We start from the raw sequence: 18,923 nt of genomic DNA on the forward strand, positions 1-18,923 counted from the left end.
TATTTCTTCAGTAGAATGATGGCATTCTAAAATCTGTAAACCAACTCTACCAGATACATCAGAGATGTTCGTAGGAATGCGTGCGGCGTAATGTGATGATCTAATTGAGAATGCAAAAGCGCTGTAATGATGGTAGTTTATCATTTCACGTGCGGCAGAAGCACATGTGCTTTTGAAGTGATACATTAAAGATGGAGGAGGAGGAGGAGGAGGAAGAGGAGGAGGTAAAAAAAAAAAAAAAAAACCCTTAGAGCTAAGACATCGTTTTTGCTAGAGACAAATGATGGCATTTTCAAAATAGTATCCCCATTCTATTCTTAATTTATGTTACATTTCGCATATAAATGAATGCAGATTCATAGTATGCATATTCATAAGTGCAGATTCATAGTATATCATACTATAAATCTACAGTGGGTACGGAAAGTATTCAGACCCCCTTAAATTTTTCACTCTTTGTTATATTGCAGCCATTTGCTAAAATCATTTAAGTTCATTTCTTTTCCTCATGAATGTACACATAGCACCCCATACTGACAGAAAAACACAGAATTGTTGACCTTTTTGCAGATTTATTAAAAAAGAAAAACTGAAATATCACATGGTCCTAAGTATTCAGACCCTTTGCTGTGACACTCATATATCTAACTCAGGTGCTCTCCATTTCTTCTGATCATCCTTGAGATGGTTTTACACCTTCATTTGAGTCCAGAAATTTTTGATTATACTGATTGGACTTGATTAGGAAAGCCACACACCTGTTTATATAAGACCTTACAGATCACAATGCATGTCAAAGCAAATGAGAATCATTAAGGTCAAAGGAACTGCCTGAAGAGCTCAGAGACAGAATTGTGGCAAGGCACAGATCTGGCCAAGGTTCCAAAAAATTTTTTGCTGCACTTAAGGTTCCTAAGAGCACAGTGGCCTCCGTAATCCTCAAATGGAAGACGTTTGGGACGACCAGAACCCTTCCTAGAGCTGGCCGACCGGCCAAACTGAGCTATCGGGGGAGAAGAGCCTTGGTGAGAGAGGTAAAGAAGAACCCAAAGATCACTGTGGCTGAGCTCCAGAGATGCAGTCGGGAGATGGGAGAAAGTTGTAGAAAGTCAACCATCACTGCAGCCCTTCACCAGTGGGGCTTTATAGCAGAGTGGCCCGACGGAAGCCTCTCCTCAGTGCAGGACACATGAAAACCCGCATGGAGTTCTCCAAGATGGTGAGAAATAAGATTCTCTGGTCTGATGAGACCAAGATAGAACTTTTTGGCCTTAATTCTAAGCGGTATGTGTGAAGAAAACCAGGCACTGCTCATCACCTGTCCAGTACAGTCTCAACAATGAAGCATGGTGGTGGCAGCATCATGCTGTGGGGGTGTTTTTCAGCTGCAGGGACAGGACGACTGGTTGCAATCAAGGGAAAGATGAATGCGGCCAAGCACAGGGATATCCTGGACAAAAACCTTCTCCAGAGTGCTTTGGACCTCAGACTGGGCTGAAGGTTTACCTTCCAACAAGACAATGACCCTAAGCACACAGCTAAAATAACGATGGAGTGGCTTCACAACAACTCTGTGACTGTTCTTGAATGGCCCAGCCAGAGCAATGACTTAAACCCAATTAAGCATCCCTGGAGAGACCTAAAAATAGCTGTCCACCAACGTTTACCGTCCAACCTGACAGAACTGGAGAGGATCTGCAAGGAGGAATGGCAGAGGATCCCTGAATCCAGGTGTGAAAAACTTGTTGCATCCTTCCCAAAAAGACTCATGGCTGTATTAGATCAAAAGGGGGCTTCTACTAAATACTGAGCAAAGGGTCTGAATACTTAGGACCATGTGATATGTTTTTCTTTTTTAATAAATCTGCAACAGTGTCAACAATTCTGTGTTTTTCTGTCAATATAGGGTGCTGTGTGTACATTCATGAGGAAAAGAAATGAACCTAAATGATTTTAGCAAATGGCTGCAAGATAAAAAAGAGTGAAAAATTTAAGGGGGTCTGAATACTTTCCGTACCCACTGTATATACAGTGAGGAAAATAAGTATTTGAACACCCTGCTATTTTGCAAGTTCTCCCAATTAGAAATCATGGAGGGGTCTGAAATTGTCATCGTAGGTGCATGTCCACTATGAGAGACATAATCTAAAAAAAAAAATCCAGAAATCACAATATATGATTTTTAAACTATTTATTTGTATGATACAGCTGCAAATAAGTTTTTGAACATCTGTCTATCAGCTAGAATTCTGACCCTCAAAGACCTGTTAGTCTGCCTTTAAAATGTCCACCTCCACTACATTTATTATCCTAAATTAGATGCACCTGTTTGAGGTTGTTAGCTGCATAAAGACACCTGTCCACCCCATACAATCAGTAAGAATCCAACTACTAACATGGCCAAGACCAAAGAGCTGTCCAAAGACACTAGAGACAAAATTGTACACCTCCACAAGGCTGGAAAGGGCTACGGGGAAATTGCCAAGCAGCTTGGTGAAAAAAGGTCCACTGTTGGAACATGACTGTCAGTCTCCCTCGGACTGGGGCTCCATGCAGGATCTCACCTCGTAGGGTCTCAATGATCCTAAGGAAGGTGAGAAATCAGCCCAGAACTACACAGGAGGAGCTGGTCAATGACCTGAAATGAGCTGGGACCACCGTTTCCAAGGTTACTGTTGGTAATACACTAAGACGTCATGGTTTGAACTTATGCATGGCACGGAAGGTTCCCCTGCTTAAACCAGCACATGTCCAGGCACATCTTAAGTTTGCCAATGACCATTTGGATGATCCAGAGGAGTCATGGGAGAAAGTCATGTGGTCAGATAAGACCAAAATAGAACTTTTGGGTCATAATTCCACTAAACGTGTTTGGAGGAAGAAGAATGATGAGTACCATCCCAAAAACACCATCCCTACTGTGAAGCATGGGGGTGGTAGCATCATGCTTTGGGGGTGTTTTTCTGTACATGGGACAGGGCGACTGCACTGTATTAAGGAGAGGATGACCGGGGCCATGTATTGCGAGATTTTGGGGAACAACCTCCTTCCCTCAGTTAGAGCATTGAAGATGGGTCGAGGCTGGGTCTTCCAACATGACAATGACCCGAAGCACACAGCCATGATAACCAAGGAGTGGCTCTGTAAGAAGCATATTAAGGTTCTGGCGTGGCCTAGCCAGTCTCCAGACCTAAACCCAATAGAGAATCTTTGGAGGGAGCTCAAACTCTGTGTTTCTCAGCGACAGGCCAGAAACCTGACTGATCTAGAGAAGATCTGTGTGGAGGAGTGGGCCAAAATCCCTCCTGCAGTGTGTGCAAACCTGGTGAAAAACTACAGGAAACGTTTGACCTCTGTAATTGCAAATAAAAAGGCTACTTTACCAAATATTAACATTGACTTTCTCAGGTGTTCAAATACTTATTTGCAGCTGTATCATACAAATAAATAGTTAAAAAAAAATCATACATTGTGATTTCTGGATTTTTTTTTAGATTATGTCTCTCACAGTGGACATGCACCTACGATGACAATTTCAGACCCCTCCATGATTTCTAAGGGGGAGCTTAACTTGCAAAATAGCAGGGTGTTCAAATACTTATTTTCCTCACTGTATATATATATATATATGTGTGTGTGTGTGTGTGTGTGTGTGTGTGTGTGTGTGTGTGTGTGTGTGTGTGTGTGTGTGTGTGTGTAATACTTACTCTTTGGTGTCTCTCTCTTAGGCACAATGAGGCGACTGACCAATCACAGCAGCACTGCTGGTGTCACGGATTGTGTCAATCAAATACCAGGGGTTCTGATTGGCTCATGCTCTGACCTCGCCAGCGGAGACAATACCCTAAACTGTACGTAAGAATCCTAAGGATGTATTTCTAAACGCTTATTTTTACGGTGTGACATTTTCTCCATCCACTTTCTCTTTCTCACTTTGTCTTCCCTCTCTCTCAGTGTTTTCTCTTCCACAGTGTAGGTACCTCGTCTCGCTCACCAGCTCGGATGTACCACGAATCCTATGTTTTGCTTGGTGGCTCACACCAAGTGGGGGTCATCGCTGGGTCACAGGAGGCCGTGACCTTACAGTTTGGGAACAGCTTCCAGGAAATGTAAAAAAAAGGTGTGGTGTTAAGTTTTCCACCGAGCCCATGAAACTGGAACGTATATTTTCTACCCCAGCATTGAAAAAGCGTTCTCACTTGCTTATATTTAGTTTGTATTTTTCTATGAATATGCCTATTATATATGAATATTCTGAATGATACTAAGTGGCACAGTATATTGATATTTATACTTTGCCAGATTATCATCCCATATTCAAGCACAGCTCACTGTTTTATAAAGCACAGTCCTCATGCTCTAATTTCATGGGTGGGATGTGTGCGATTCTGCCGTTCCTCTGTCTGTGTTGCGAAATGCATCTGTTCAGCTGTTTTCATACAAACTTAAAATTTTGGATTTGCAAAAATACCTGGTTATTTATTTATTTATTTATTTATTTATTTATTTATTTATTTATTTATTTATTTATTTTGCTTGGTAATCAAAAACGTAATTGCTGCAGATTTTTTACAGCTGCATCTTCACGCTGCAACCGTCCCAAAAGCGCATTACTGAATTCAGATCTGTTGAATAGCGAGGCCACTGAAAACTCTTGTTCGTGCTTATGGAGCTGTCTGAGACTAACTCACGTAGGCTGTGGCATTTCAACAGTGCTCAAACTGATGTTAGGGGTCCCAATGTGTGCACACAAAAAACACTATTACTCCACCATCACCAGACTGAACTTTTGGCATAGGGCAGATACATGGATTTTGTTCACGCTACTGCTCACGCTTAATTCTGACCCTGCCACATAACCCATTCCAGGCATTTTCATTCATACCAGGCATCCTTTATCTGTCTAATAGTTATGATCCTATGCTCACTGTAGCCTTAAATGTTCTTGACTGCTCTTTTGCTCTTGTAGCTTTTCCACCTTAGGCATTTCAGGTTGCTTTTCTGCTCACCGTGGTTGCAAAGAGTAGTTATTAGAGTTCACGTTAGCTTGAACCAGTCTGGCCATTTTCCTCTATTTTTCTCCAGGCATAACAAGCACTCATTGATTATTCATGTACTCTTTTACTTCAAGAACATTAGCATAATTATATTTAACATCTTGTGTATTTGCTTGCTTTCAGAAATCTGGTAGAGATATTTACAATTTAATATATATTTTGGTAGCTTGTTTATACAGGATGGAGTATTTAGATTTTTCCCTCTCACAGGTTCATAGCAAATCTTTGACACAGCTATCTGCTTCTGACTTTGGAGATATAATTAGAGCAAAAAGGAATTGAAAGGCATTAATCTTCTACTAATGTTAATAAACGATCTGTCGAGCGTTCTTATTGTATTGCGTATCCACAGATCGGACTTTTTCGGTCTCTTTAACGGTTTTGTCAGCATGACCTTTTAATAAAGCATGCAATTATGTGTTGATAAAAAGAGAAATATCGACTCGGGTATTGACTTGTAAGGAATATTCATGCCCAGTTTACTCATGCTACCTGAGGAGGCATTTCAGTCCCGTTCGGAGCACAGTCAGCGTGAATTCCTGTATTGATAACAATAAAGATGGGCCTTGTGTCCATCGATTGCATCATGATGTGATGAGAGCTGTCAGGGCGCACAGACTCGTCGGTCGACGTTCCTGTAAGGCCAAAACAATTAAAGGTGTATAAATAACGCGATCAGAGGAGGTGATATTAACACGTTAACCCAAGTGCAAACCGGTTCCCTGAAGACACACATCAAATCAGCCTTCACGCTTTAACACTTTAAACAGGTTCATTCTAGCTCTACTTAGTTTCGTAACCTTTTCCCTATTAGTTTTGCTTTATTCTAGGTTCTAAATAATGTCCCGTAGAACAAATAACTAAACAATAAGCTGTTTTGTTCTGTGGTTTTGAGTTTTCTTTCTAGCATTTCTCAGTCTCGTAACCACAATTCCTTTCTCCGTTTGTTTCGATTTATTCTAGGCGCTAAATAACGTCCTGTGCAATTCATAACTAAACAATGAGCTGGGATTCAGTCTTCTTTCTTTCGGTGGTGTACGAGCTAATTCAAAAAGATTCATCTTCTATGCTAATAAGGAAATCCTCCAACTGGAATAATAGGAACTAACTGATGGCGTTTTTTTACAATCCTGCTCTGTTTTTTTTTAACTTCAGAGGTGACGTGAACGCGAGACGAGACAGCCGATTGGACGGCCTACTCGCTGAATCTGACGGAGACTCCCAGGAGGAGAGTGAGGGTGAGAGAACGAGATAAAGAGGCTCCGGCTTCATAATGAATTCCGTTTAACATTACATATTCAGCCCATAATGCAAATGGTCATGACCTTCACCTTGAGGTCCTGATCCTGCTTAAAATAGCAAAAAAACTTTCTCATCTGCTAAAAAAATCTTTTTCAGCAGATGATGATGAAGACGAAGACTTGACGGCGAACGATGCACCAGATGCAGAAGAGGTCTCAGGATCGTCGTGGCTACGCTGCGTCCTCCAGTGAAAGAGAGGACGGAATAAGGACAGAGCGAAAGAGAGAGAAAGATCGAGATAGAGGAAGGAAGAGCTAGAACGTGAGGTGTGAAGTTTAACAGATTGAGCGAGTGGCAGCAGGGCAGAGAGCGCGGGTGGACACCAGCATGTTCTTCATGTAAATGTTGCATCATGGAGCCAATAAAAGTGCCATGCCATGACTGTGCTTGTGTGTGCGATTATTTATCATCGCTGGCATTTTTGTCTATAAATATCAGGGTCCCTCTTCATCGTGGCTCTCCTTCACCCGACACCAAATTAATGCATATTGATTTTTTTTTTCCTGCCTCTGCCTATTTTATTTATTTATTCGTTCTATCCACCTCAAACGAATGCAATACTTAATCTGGCCGCACTCGTTTTTTTTCTTGGCTGAAAAAATGAAGACATTTTTCATCTTGTGGTTTCTGTCCCTAAAATCTGCTCTCTTTCCCTCTCCTGTTCCGTTTAATTGAACCAGTTAAAAAGCATAATTAGCATTTAAATCCGCCTTTTACTGAAAACCACCAATTCTTTCTCATGCACTCTCGCTTCTAATCTTTCTCTCGGCTATCTCTCTCTCTCTCTCTCTCTCTCTCTCTCTCTCTCTTGTTTATGTTCCTTCTCTCCCGTTTATGCCCCTTATACTCTCTCTCACATTCTCGCTTGTATACTCTTTCTCCCTCGTGCTCCCTGTATTTCCTCTCTCTCTCTCTCTCTCTCTCTCTCTCTCTCTCTCTCTCTCTCTCTCTCTCTCTCTCTCTCTCTCTCTCTTTCCATGTCTCTGTCGCTAAGGCAACCAATGCTTTTCCTCACTCTGACACACTCTGGGTCTCTCTCACTCCCTCCATCAGCAGCGAGCGGTAAGCATGTGGACTGATTGCTGTCTACACACTGGTGATCTGCATGTATTTGCTTGCATTTGCTTTCAGGATTGTGTGTGTGCGTGTGTGCGTGTGTGTGTGTGTGTGTGTGTGTGTGTGTGTGTGTGTGTGTGTGTGTAGTTTGCATGAGTGTGTTCTTGTGGGTTTGTGTGTTTTACATGTTGGAGTGTTAAAAGATGTCATCAAATCTGAATCCAGTTGTAGAGTTATTGCCTGGATCAGAAACTGGATTGAAGCAGTAGTTGTGTCTACAGGTGAATATGTGTGTGTGTGTGTGTGTGTGTGTGTGTGTGTGTGGTAGAATAGGCAATATATAATATACAGTGATGCTTTATTTTCATACCTTGCATATTGTATATATGTGTGTCCATGTATAGAAATAATTTTATTAGTGTGTGTGTGTGTGTGTGTGTGTGTGTGTGTGTGTGTGTGTGTGTGTAACATTTTTTTTTTTGTGTGTGTTTGATACTTGAGGTTATGTATGACTGAAAGACGTGAGTTAATGTGTTTGTTTGTGTTTTCCATCTCAAGCAGCAGCGTCGTTCCCCCCTACAGCCATCTGTTTACGATCTTTCAGTAAGTGTCAGGCGTCAGACGCTCCCCCTCTCATCGTCTTCCTCTTTCAAGAGATGATCAGAGGAGCAAAGCACCAGTGAAAAGAGAAGCGATGGAGCGATGGTAATGAAAAGAGTGCGGAAGTCTGCAACTGCTGATTGACTTCTTATTAAAATGTCAAACATCGATGGTGCTAATATTTATCCTTTTCTTCCAAATATTTTCCCTTCCTGTCTAGCTCCACCTCTGGACTCGCTGCTCTCTTGCGCCTTCTGCTGGTCGCTGTCATCATTTGCCCACCTCCTTGCCGCGCGGGCGACGAGCCTGCCGACATGCAGCTGTCCGCCACACCCCAGGCCACTCCCACTCCGCTCTGGGCGGTCGACTGGGGACCCACTCAACCGTTGGAGGACGAGACACATCATTTCCCGTCCAGCCAGGAAGCCGAAGGCACGAAGCATGCCACACCCGAGGTGTGGCCAGGTCGCAGGAACGCCCAAGCCAACCAAACCCAACAGCAGCCACTGTCCGTCGAAGCCAAGGACTCAGGAGAGGAGCCAGAACGAGATGCGGAGGAACGAGAGACTGAAGAAGGTGGGCAACTGGATGGAAGATTGAGCTGTCCACTACCCACAATGCTTCTCTCTAAGCTTCCAAGTTCCCACGCATTATGAAAGCGTGGAAAGTAAAAAGTGAACCATTTCAGATGCATTGCATTGCATTCTTTTTTCTTTCTCTGCTGCACTTTCACAGTGCTACTTTTTTCTTTCTGTCTTGTGCTTTTTTTTCTGCCTCTCTGTTTGTATTCCCTAATCTATTTGATTTTCTCTTTCTCCTTCTCTCTCTCTCTCTCTCTCTCTCTCTCTCTCTCTCTCTCTCTGTAGTGGATCCTCAGTTTTATGTGACCGTGACTATCTCATCTCTCCTGATTCTCTCTGCACTCATCATTTCGGCCAAACTCTGGTGAGAGGATTTCATGACTTGATCTGTTCTCTCTGCCCTGTGTGTGTGTTTATGTGTGTGTGTGTGTGTACGTGTTTTTATATCTTGTCAGGCACTAAATGTCCCTGCAAAAATAGGAACATCTGACGTCCTCAGAAGGAAACAGTTTATATATATATATATATATAAAATTATATATAAGAAAGAATATATAGAATCAAAGATTATCAATTAATTCAGTAAAAAGAAGTGTGTTTTCTGTGTGTGTGTGTGTGTTTGTGTGTGTTTATATATCATCTCAGGGACTACATGACCCTGCAAAAATGGGAATATCTGACCGGTCCTAGAACCAAAGATTTATAATTTAATACAGTGAAAGGATATTAAAACAAGTGTGTTTTGTGTGTGTATTCAGACCGATAATGCAATACTTCACACACCAGAACAACAGATTTTCACTCGGTTATCTCTCAGTGAGTGGAGGGGCATTAGATAAAAGGCTGCACGGCTTCTTGAAGAAAAAAAAAAACGCTCGATGGTCTGCCTCTATTGTGGAAGGCTTTCCCATTTTCTGTCGTGCAGCTTTAATTCGACCTGCGCTGGGGGACCTGCAGGCAGTGTTTATTTTAAATTATTAAGAGTGCTGCAGTTGATCAAATCTGCAGATACGTCTCATGATGTATTGGACTCATCTGGTCCTAAGCCCAGGTCTCTGTTATGGCAAAGGGGAATACACTGATGCAATATGAAGTTGTGATATGAAATCCTTTATATGAATGAAATGTACAGGTTATATCCTGTGAGTGCACCAGTAATACCACTACTGGAATGTATGTTTTGGACCTTGTTGAAAAACTGACTTAAACAGTTTAAATGGGATTAATTTCTGTTTGTGTCTATGTGTGTGTGTGTGTGTGTGTGTGTGTGTGTGTGTGTGTGTGTGTGTGTGTGTGTGTGTTGCAGCTTGATTTCTAGAACCATTGAATTGATGTTGTTCAATACCTGAGTGATTGTGGGACATTTTTAGTCCTCACATAGATCAAGCAGCACTCCATGTCATCATATTAACCTAGTCACTGTCGGTTTGTTGCGCGCCCTTTTATGGAGAGATCAAACACACACACACACGTGCACAATGTTCTGTGCATTATGCATTCTGTGTGCATCAGCCTCCTGCTCTAACGACCCTCCGCTGGTTATTGCCTCGCACTCAGAGCAGAACCTGATCTAGCTCTTTCTCCAGCCTAAATGTGTGTGTAAGAGAGAGAGAGAGAGAGAGAGAAAGAAAGAAAGAAAGAAAGAAAGAGCAAAAGAGAGAGGGAAAGAATACTGTGAATTTTGCATGAGCTCTCTTCTGCACTATCTACCTGTAGCTCTGGCGCAGATAATAACTGCCGGCTGTAATTTGTAAAATAATTTAAAAAAATGAAAAAGGGGGAAAAAAGCGAAAGCTGTAATTATGCACAGCGTCTCTATCTGTCTCTCGGCGTGTGGATGAACACGGCGAGTGCATTAACCTGCCCTCAGCATCTCTGAAATGTGAACGCTGCTATTTTAATGTCTCGGGTTTATTCCTCATGTACGAGTTTCTACGCGAGCGATGTTTCTCTTAATGCATTTCCTCCTCTCTCTCTATGTCTCAGTTATGACCGCAGCCTCTCGCAGCGCCCTCCCCCCCTCTCCCTTGCCATCCCTCATTCCCTGGCCCAAGAGGACAGCAGGCACTCTCTTCAGAGCACCCCTTCTTTTCCTGACAGAGAAAGGTAGATTGTGTGTGTGTGTGTGTGTGTGTGTGTGTGTGTGTGTGTGTGTGTGTGTGTGTGTGTGTGTGTGTATTTAGATCTTATTGGGACCAAATATTCGCTCCTGGCTAGGAATATCTGGCAGTTGTGACCCCTTGAGATCTTTTAACTGGTCACCTCGAAGGAAAAAATTGGGAAATAACTGTCAAAGGAAAGCCCCTCAGGAGGACCGTAAGACAAACAGGTGTAAGGTTTCTTGGCAGAACGAGGATGTCGCTGCTGATTTGTGTGATAAAAGGAATCATTATAGCAGATGATGTGAATAATGGAATTCTTGCACTATGCTAAACGGGCAAAATGTCTGTTTTACAGGCAGGATTTCTTTTTTTCTACTAATCATATCAGCTTTCCAGAGAGAGAGAGAGAGAGAGAGAGAGAGAGAGAGAGAGAGAAAGGAAGGGAAAGGGAGGGGAGGAAAGGGAAGGGAAGGGAGAAGGAGGGGGGGGGGAGTGAAATGAAGAGAGAAAACAACCTGTGAAATCTCCACTCGTTCTCCAGCCAGGGGATTTCAAACTTAATTTCACACAAGATAAACTCTGTCACTTTCTTCTCTCCTACTCTTGTCCCCTCTCTCTCTCTCTTTCTCTCTCTCTCTCTCTTTGGTAACTTCTCCTTATGCAGACTTCCCGTGGTCAATCTTTGAAAAGCTGACTGTTCCATGCTTGCAAATCACATCCTCCAGGCATGGAAGGCGAAAAAAGAAAACCCTGGGTAAATATGAGAACAAACACAAGAACACGTGACCCTCCATGAAGACGGAGACATGAAAGAGAACATGTGTGGACGGATAATGGCTATGACGACTGGGGCTGTATAGAAACAGGGGCCTGATTTTCTGGACGGATGTACAGACACAGGAGCGTACATTCTTCAGACTCTCTCTTCTTCGTCAGCCATTTTGAAACCTTTCTTTCACCTGCCGCACAAATCCACCCGTCCCTGTGCTTAACGCAGCCGTTGCTGAAGGCTGTAATGAATCCTACCTGCTTGCCGAGCTGTAACGTCGTATTTACTATTGCTTTACGGTGCGGTTTATTACTCGTCCTGTTTTGTAATTAGCCCCCCCCCCCCACCACCACCACCACGCCTCTCTTGCACAAACCTGTTGTTGTATTTCTGACGCCAAGTGTAGCATTTATTAAGGTTCAAAGAACAACTGCATTTCGTGCCAAGTGTGTTAAATTTAGCCCAATTTTTCGACGGCTCTGTAGTTCGACTGTTCCGTTTTATATAGCTCTCACGTGCTTGGCAACGTGCTGATGTTTACAACCGTAAAAAGGCCCATCGACCTCACTCTAGACATCCGATCCCGATCTATAGAAAACGATGTGTTTCTCATTAATGTTTACAGAATTTGTGGATGCAAGTCAGTGAATGTGGTCTGACGACTTTATACACCATGGAGTGTTGTGAACTGACAGCTTTATTTACAGTACCAATCAAAAGTCTTTTATGTTTTTTAAGAGACACATACAGTATCTTACAAAAGTGAGTACACCCCTAACATTTTAGCAACCATTTTATTAAATCTGCTCAAGGGACAATACTATAGAAATGAAACGTGGATATATTTTAGAGTAGTCAATTCCTTATATATAAATAATATAAAAAACTGTGTCCAAAATGTCAATGATTTATCTAAGCGCCATTTACTGCCTTAATCCTCCTCGGCATGGAATTCACCAGAGCTGCACAGGTTGTTGCTGGGATCCTCTTCCACTCCTCTGTAACGACATCATGGAGCTGCCGGATGTTAGACGCATGGCGATTCCCCCTTCTGCTTAAGGATGCCCCACAGGTTCCCAATAGGGTTCAGGTCTGGAGACATACTTGGCCACGCCATCACCTTCACCTTCAGCTTCCTTTGCAAAGCATCATGTTCTGCTTCAGAATGTCACAGTACATGTTGGAATCCATGTTTTCCTCAGTGAAACACAGATCCACAGTACCAGCAGCACTCATGCAGCCCCAGACCATGATGCTACCACCACCATGGTTGACTGTAGGCAAGACCAATTTTCTTGGTTCTACTCACCAGGGCATCACCACACATGCAGGACCATCTGAGCCAAACAAATTGATCTTAGTCTCATCAGACCACAGGACATGGTTCCACTAATTCATGCTCTTGAACAGGTCGTCTTCAGCAAACTGTTTGCAGGTTTTCTTGTGAGCCAGTTACAAAAGAGGTTTCCTTCTGGGACGACATCCATGCAAACCCACTTGTTGCAGTGTGTGGCGTACGGTCCGAGCACTGACGAGCGGACCTTCTGTTTCTGCAACCTCTAAAGCAATCCTGCAGCACTCACGAGTCTGTTTTTTAAAGCCAGTTTCTGCACCTGACGCACAGCACGAGGACTCAACTTCTTTGATGGACCCTTGCGAGATCTGTTCCGAGTGGAACCCGTCTTGGAAAACCTCTGTATGACCCTAACCACTGTACTGTAACTCAGTTTCAGGGTGTTACTGATCTTCTTATAGCCTTGGCATCTTTGTGTTAAGCAACAATTCTAATTCTTAAATCCCCAGACAGTCTTTGACATGAGGTGCCATGTTGAACATCCAGATCCACATTTTAACTGCTTTAATACAAGATATCAGACGTGTGACTTTTCATGGTTAAATGACATACAGCTGTTATCACTTACGGTGTTCTCACGTTTGTTGCCATTTATTTAGACAATAATGGCTGTATGTTGAGTTATTTTCAGAGGACAGTAAATCTGTACCGCTAAACAAGCTGCACCTTGACTACTCTAAAATATATCCACGTTTCATTTCTACAGTATTGTCCCTTGAGAAGATTTAATAAAATGTCCTTTTGTTTCTATGCAACAAACTTGGTCATTTATTGCTATGAAGATTTACTCTTTCCAAGCAAACACATATATACAGAACTTTATTTGTTTTGAAAAATCCTCCCTTAGCATGAATAATAGCTTTACACACTCTTGGCATCTGGACAGTTTGTGTCTGCAAACATTCAACTGAAATACTTTGCCGTGCCTCTTGTAAAACCTACCAATGTTTCTTCCTGACCTTGTGATCCAGTTCATTTGAGAGCACTTCAAAAGGATAACACTTACAGAGCTTGGACGTATGGTCTGGGTCATTGTCATGTTGTTTGGGGAAGTAATTTCCAATACGCTGCAGTCCAGATGGAATTGCATGGTGTTAAGGTATAGACTGGCCGCCATGTTGGTTTTTTGGTTCCTACTTATTCACCTGAAATAAGCCTGCTCCAAAACAACCCCAAACCATTAAGCCTCCACTTCCATGTTCGATTACATGTGTGAGGCAGTCTGCTAAAATCATCTCTCCTGCTCTCCATCGTACATAAGTTCTTCTGTTAGAGCCGCAAATGTCACATCTGTCCATAGAACTTTCCTCAAGTCCTTTACTGTCCAATTCTTGTCTGCATGTGTCTCAAAAACCATAAAAAAAAAATACTTTTGGCAGGTACTGTGAAGGTTTACAAGTGACCAGTGTTACATTTCAAGCTGATCGTAGGTATTTTTTAAAGCCATGAATACACTGTATTGTTTTGGAAATATTGTCATTCAGTGAGATATTCAGTAGCGCATGATCAATTTAGACGTCCACATGGTGTGGCTGAAATGCTCACAGCTGCTTTGGACACAATCGAAAACAATCAAGCTGTGAATGCAGAGTAGACTTAACAACAGCCGTTACTTAACCGCAGCTATCACCTGACACAGTTCGATTAAGCCGACTAATTCCGGCAAGAACATTTACACTGCAAGACAAAACTCCATGTTGTATATTCATGCAGTTAAAGTGCGGCTGAACAGAAGAACATTCAGACACACCATACAATTTAAAAAAACTGAAAATATTTACTGTTGCCGAGAAAGATTTATGATGTCACGGTGCTGCATAAGACAATGGTTATGATAAGAAATCCATTCCTAGACCTGCCAAACCCCCCTGAAGAAGAGTAATGCATAGTCTTGCTGGCTTTAATCTTGCTGAGAGGGGGGAGTTTAGTGTTGTTCAAAATAAACACAAGTGCATTACTTTTCCCAATATATAACCCTTTCACGAATTCCTTGTCAAACGTCTGTAATAGAAAGCCGAAATGGGTGTGTGTTCTGACATTTTCACAGTTAATCTGCTGTTTGAACATGCCTGAGCTCAGACTGATGCAGCAGTGCAAAGCAAACAACAGCGTTATTTCTTTTTTTTCTTTTTTTTTTTATCTCTTTCGAATTATCATTAGTATTAACGGTATTTGGAAAGAGTTTACTTGTGCTTTCTTACTCTGCCTCTTCTGAGGATGAATTTACATATGTATATATGTATGTAGATACAGTTTGTATATTCATATGTAAAAAAAAAAAAAAACAGAAATAGACAACGAAAAGATTATATATATATATATATATATATATACAGTACAGACCAAAAGTTTGGACACACCTTCTCATTCAAAGAGTTTTCTTTATTTTCATGACTATGAAAATTGTAGAGTCACACTGAAGGCATCAAAACTATGAATTAACACACGTGGAATTATATATGGAATTATATACATAACAAAAAAGTGTGGAACAACTGAAAAATGTCATATTGTAGGTTCTTCAAAGTAGCCACCTTTTGCTTTGATTACTGCTTTGCACACTCTTGGCATTCTCTTGATGAGCTTCAAGAGGTAGTCACCTGAAATGGTCTTCCAACAGTCTTGAAGGAGTTCCCCGAGAGATGCTTGGCACTTGTTGGCCCTTTTGCCTTCACTCTGCGGTCCAGCTCACCCCTAAACCATCTCGATTGGGTTCAGGTCCGGTGACTGTGGAGGTCAGGTCATCTGGTGCAGCACCCCATCACTCTCCTTCTTGCTCAAATAGCCCTTGATGCCTTCAGTGTGACTCTACAATTTTCATAGTCATGAAAATAAAGTGAACTCTTTGAATGAGAAGGTGTGTCCAAACTTTTGGTCTGTACTGTACATACTGTATATATATATATATATATATATATATATATATATATATATATATATATATATATACACACACATATACACATACAATATGGACAAAAGTATTGGGACACCTGACAGCCATACGTGCTTCTTCCCCAAACTATTGCACAAAGTTTAAGGTGCACAATTGGACACCTGAATTGGAAACGCTGACCGCACCCCAGGCCTGTCCGAATGAGCACAAATCTTAACCAGCACACTTTAAAATCCAGTGGAACATCTGCCCAGAAGAGTGGAGGTTATTACACCGGCAAATGGGGACTAAATGTGGAATGGGATCTTCAAAAGGCTCATACCAATCTAATGGTCATTGGGCCACAAACCTTTTTTCCATATAGTATGTATATATATATATATATTCATGCACTTACCTAATCAACCAGTCACGTGTCAGCAGCACAAGGCATAATATCATGCAAGAGCTTTAGTATCAGACCGTAATGAAGAAAAAGTGTGATGTTCGTGGCGTTAACCGTGGAAGGGTTGTCTGTGCCAGACGGGCTGGTTTGAGTATTTCATAAACTGCTGATCTCCTGGGATTTTTACACACGACAGTCTCTGGAGTTTACACAGAATAATGAGAAAAACAAAAAGCACTGAATGAGTGACAGCTCTGTGGGTGGAAAAAGCCTTGTAGATAAGAGAGGGCAAAGAAAAAGAAGCAGAGAAGTCAGACTAGTTCGAGCTGCCTGGAAGAACCCGGTAATACTATATGCACTTGAGGTGGAAAGCTACAACAATAGACAATAGTTTCACTAATGTCAACCAACAACAGGAATCTGAAGCTAATTTGGGCACAGACTCACCCAAACTGGACAGGTAATAATTAGAATAAGAAAATCCACCTTGTGTTTTTTTTTATTTTCCAGTTTTGTTTGAGTGAGTGAGTGCTGTGCTCTTGATAGCTTCAGATTTCTGTTCTCCTGCTCTTGTAGCTTTTATTCTTCAGCGGTAGGCAAATCGGTTTGGCGTTATTCATGCCGAGATACTTTTCTTTCTTTAGTTGCAGCCGTAAAGAGTGATTATTTCGATTATTATAGACTACCTGTCGACTCTGATCTCAGTGTTTCAGTCTTCCAACCCACAGGACGTGGGTTGTTTTTTTTGTTTTGTTTTTCGCTTTAAACTCTAGAGACTGTGTGGGGAAAATCCCAGGAGATCATCCATTGCTAAAACACTCAAATCAGCCCATCTGGCACAAACAACAGGAGACTTACCTAATTCAGATGTTTGATGTGAACATGAAGTAAACCCCTTTGACCTGTAATTTTATTCATTTTTTTCATTTTCTGTCTTTTATGCAATCTCTTCATGCAGCAGGGTCCAAAATATCTGAGATCTTATCCATACAAATCTAAAGCAGAACGTTCTAATACACCGATCAGGGATAATATTATACACAGCGATCAGGCATTACGTTATGACCACCTGCTTAATATTGTGTTGGTCCCTATGTTTTTGCTGCTTAAACACCCTTCAAGCATCATCAGCATTAACTTCTTCAGCAATTTGCTACAGGGGCTCATCTGTTGGAGCTTCGCTCTCTACGTGTGACAGTGTCGCTGGTTCACCACTGTTCCTTCCTTGGAGCACTTTTGATAGACACTGATCACTGCAGACTGGAAACATCTCACAAGAGCAGCAGTTTTGGAGACGCTCTGATCCAGACGTCTAGACGTCACAATTTGGCCCTCGTTAAATTCGCTCAAATCCTTACGCTCGCCCATTTTTCCTGCTTCCAACATCAACATTGAGGACGAAATGTTTACTTGCTGCCTAATAAATCCAACCCACTAACAGATGCCATGATGAAGAGATAATCAGTGTTCTTTACTTCATCACTCATAATGTTATATCATCAATGTGTTGCCTGATTGGTGAATCTTGAATGTGTAATCTTCAGTGGACTATTTCCTGGTCCTTATTTTGTGGTCCTGCAAGGGAAAGTTTGCTAATGAGCACATTAACTGCACAAAATTCTCCTCGTGTCTACAGTAATCTCCTCTACAGAAGCACATGTTCAGACAACACAATGGATTCGATCTCGAATGGATCGCAGCGTTTTTTTGCGCCAACCCGTGGAGACAGTGAAGCTCGAACGCACACCGTCCTTAACGCACAAAACAGGACAAACCAAATACGAATATACACTGTTCAGTATTTCACATTGTCAATATCATCTAAAAAAACCTTATTCAATTAGGAAAAAAAATGCTAAATAGAAGCACTAGAGCACGCTCAGACTTCAGGACATCGCTGTATGGAAATATTCCAGAAGGTTTCTCCTTCTCTTTTTTTTTGAGGAGACAAACTTCACAATGACAAGAGACCCAGCATAATTTCACCCCCCCAAATTTGGCTATCAGCTATCAGCTCGGCCGTCATGAGAGAAACAAGAGATAACTAAACTAAACAGTGAACAGATGTCCACAGCACCGGAGACTGGAGATTAAGGAGACGGCGTTGCGTCCTAGAGCGAGTTCTGTAGTCAAGTGAAACCTTTCCTGGACTAAAAAAAAAAATATTGTGATAAAACAGATGCTCTGGTCTTTTCCTTGGAGACAGACAGAGTAATGTATTATTGTGGGTTTTATTTCTTCTTCCTCTCTCTCATATGGGACAAGTTCAAAATCTGTGTTAAAAATGTCAGTTTTCAAGCACTTTGGGTAAAAAACAAAACAAAAAAACAAACAAAAACCTTGTCTTATGAACTCAAAGTTCAACTTCACATACATGCTGTGATTACTTTTGGTGACGTAGTTTTCTATGACGTAGCACTGCCTTAAGTACTGTGTGATTCAATGTATAAGAACAAATAAAAATCCATTAATGGTGTTTTGAAGAAAAGAAAAAAAAATGAATTGCGTATTGGCTGCAATGGAGACGCTTGGAACAAGTAGTGTGTGGTTTATTGCTCTTATTTTCCACACACACACACACACTATACGGACAAAGAGTATTGGGACACCTGACCTTTCCAGCCATATGTGGTTCTGACCAACACCAAACTTGGAGCACACAATTGTACAGAACGTCTTTAGATGTTGTAACGTTAAATGTTCCCTTCACTTAAACTAGGAGACTCTAACCCATTATAGCATGGAGATGCCCTTGTGCACAAAGCCAGCTCCATGAATATATGATTTACATTGGTTGGAGTGGAAGATCTTGAGTGGCCTG

At 41.7% G+C, this 18,923-nt stretch overlaps 4 protein-coding genes across 12 annotated transcripts in view; 2 read left to right on the forward strand and 2 right to left on the reverse strand.

Moving 5' to 3' along the window:
* LOC310723956 (uncharacterized protein) overlaps positions 1-6,740 on the forward strand; it is a 22,843-nt gene extending 16,103 nt beyond the window's left edge. The window contains 4 exon segments of the mRNA XM_083537557.1: positions 3,729-3,851; positions 3,955-4,120; positions 6,213-6,295; positions 6,459-6,740. Coding sequence (XP_083393683.1) covers positions 3,729-3,851; positions 3,955-4,120; positions 6,213-6,295; positions 6,459-6,550 — 464 coding nt within the window. The 3' untranslated portion in view covers positions 6,551-6,740.
* The window catches only part of ddr1 (discoidin domain receptor tyrosine kinase 1), a 124,567-nt gene extending 108,900 nt beyond the window's left edge, over positions 1-15,667 (reverse strand). The window contains exon 1 of the mRNA XM_083536524.1: positions 15,422-15,667. The gene's annotated coding sequence lies outside the window, so the exon portion shown is untranslated. The remainder of the gene's footprint in view (positions 1-15,421) is intronic.
* The window catches only part of LOC310724022 (nuclear factor 7, brain-like), a 140,146-nt gene that overhangs the window by 81,205 nt on the left and 40,018 nt on the right, over positions 1-18,923 (reverse strand). The window lies entirely within an intron of this gene.
* pianp (PILR alpha associated neural protein) overlaps positions 6,886-18,923 on the forward strand; it is a 169,691-nt gene continuing 157,653 nt past the window's right edge. The window contains exons 1-7 of one of the 9 annotated variants that reach the window (XM_083539426.1): positions 6,886-7,421; positions 7,563-7,696; positions 7,974-8,120; positions 8,236-8,591; positions 8,882-8,960; positions 10,583-10,702; positions 11,363-14,795. In XM_083539426.1, the coding sequence (XP_083395552.1) occupies positions 8,110-8,120; positions 8,236-8,591; positions 8,882-8,960; positions 10,583-10,702; positions 11,363-11,384 (588 nt within the window). In that variant the 5' untranslated portion in view covers positions 6,886-7,421; positions 7,563-7,696; positions 7,974-8,109 and the 3' untranslated portion in view covers positions 11,385-14,795. Of the gene's footprint in view, positions 7,697-7,973; positions 8,121-8,235; positions 8,592-8,881; positions 8,961-10,582; positions 10,703-11,362; positions 14,796-18,923 lie in introns of those variants that run through there. The other 8 variants (XM_083539425.1, XM_083539429.1, XM_083539428.1 and 5 more) reach the window with 8 other exon arrangements.

Source organism: Silurus aristotelis (assembly GCF_946808225.1).
Source record: "Silurus aristotelis genome assembly, chromosome: 1".
Classification (NCBI taxonomy): domain Eukaryota; kingdom Metazoa; phylum Chordata; class Actinopteri; order Siluriformes; family Siluridae; genus Silurus; species Silurus aristotelis.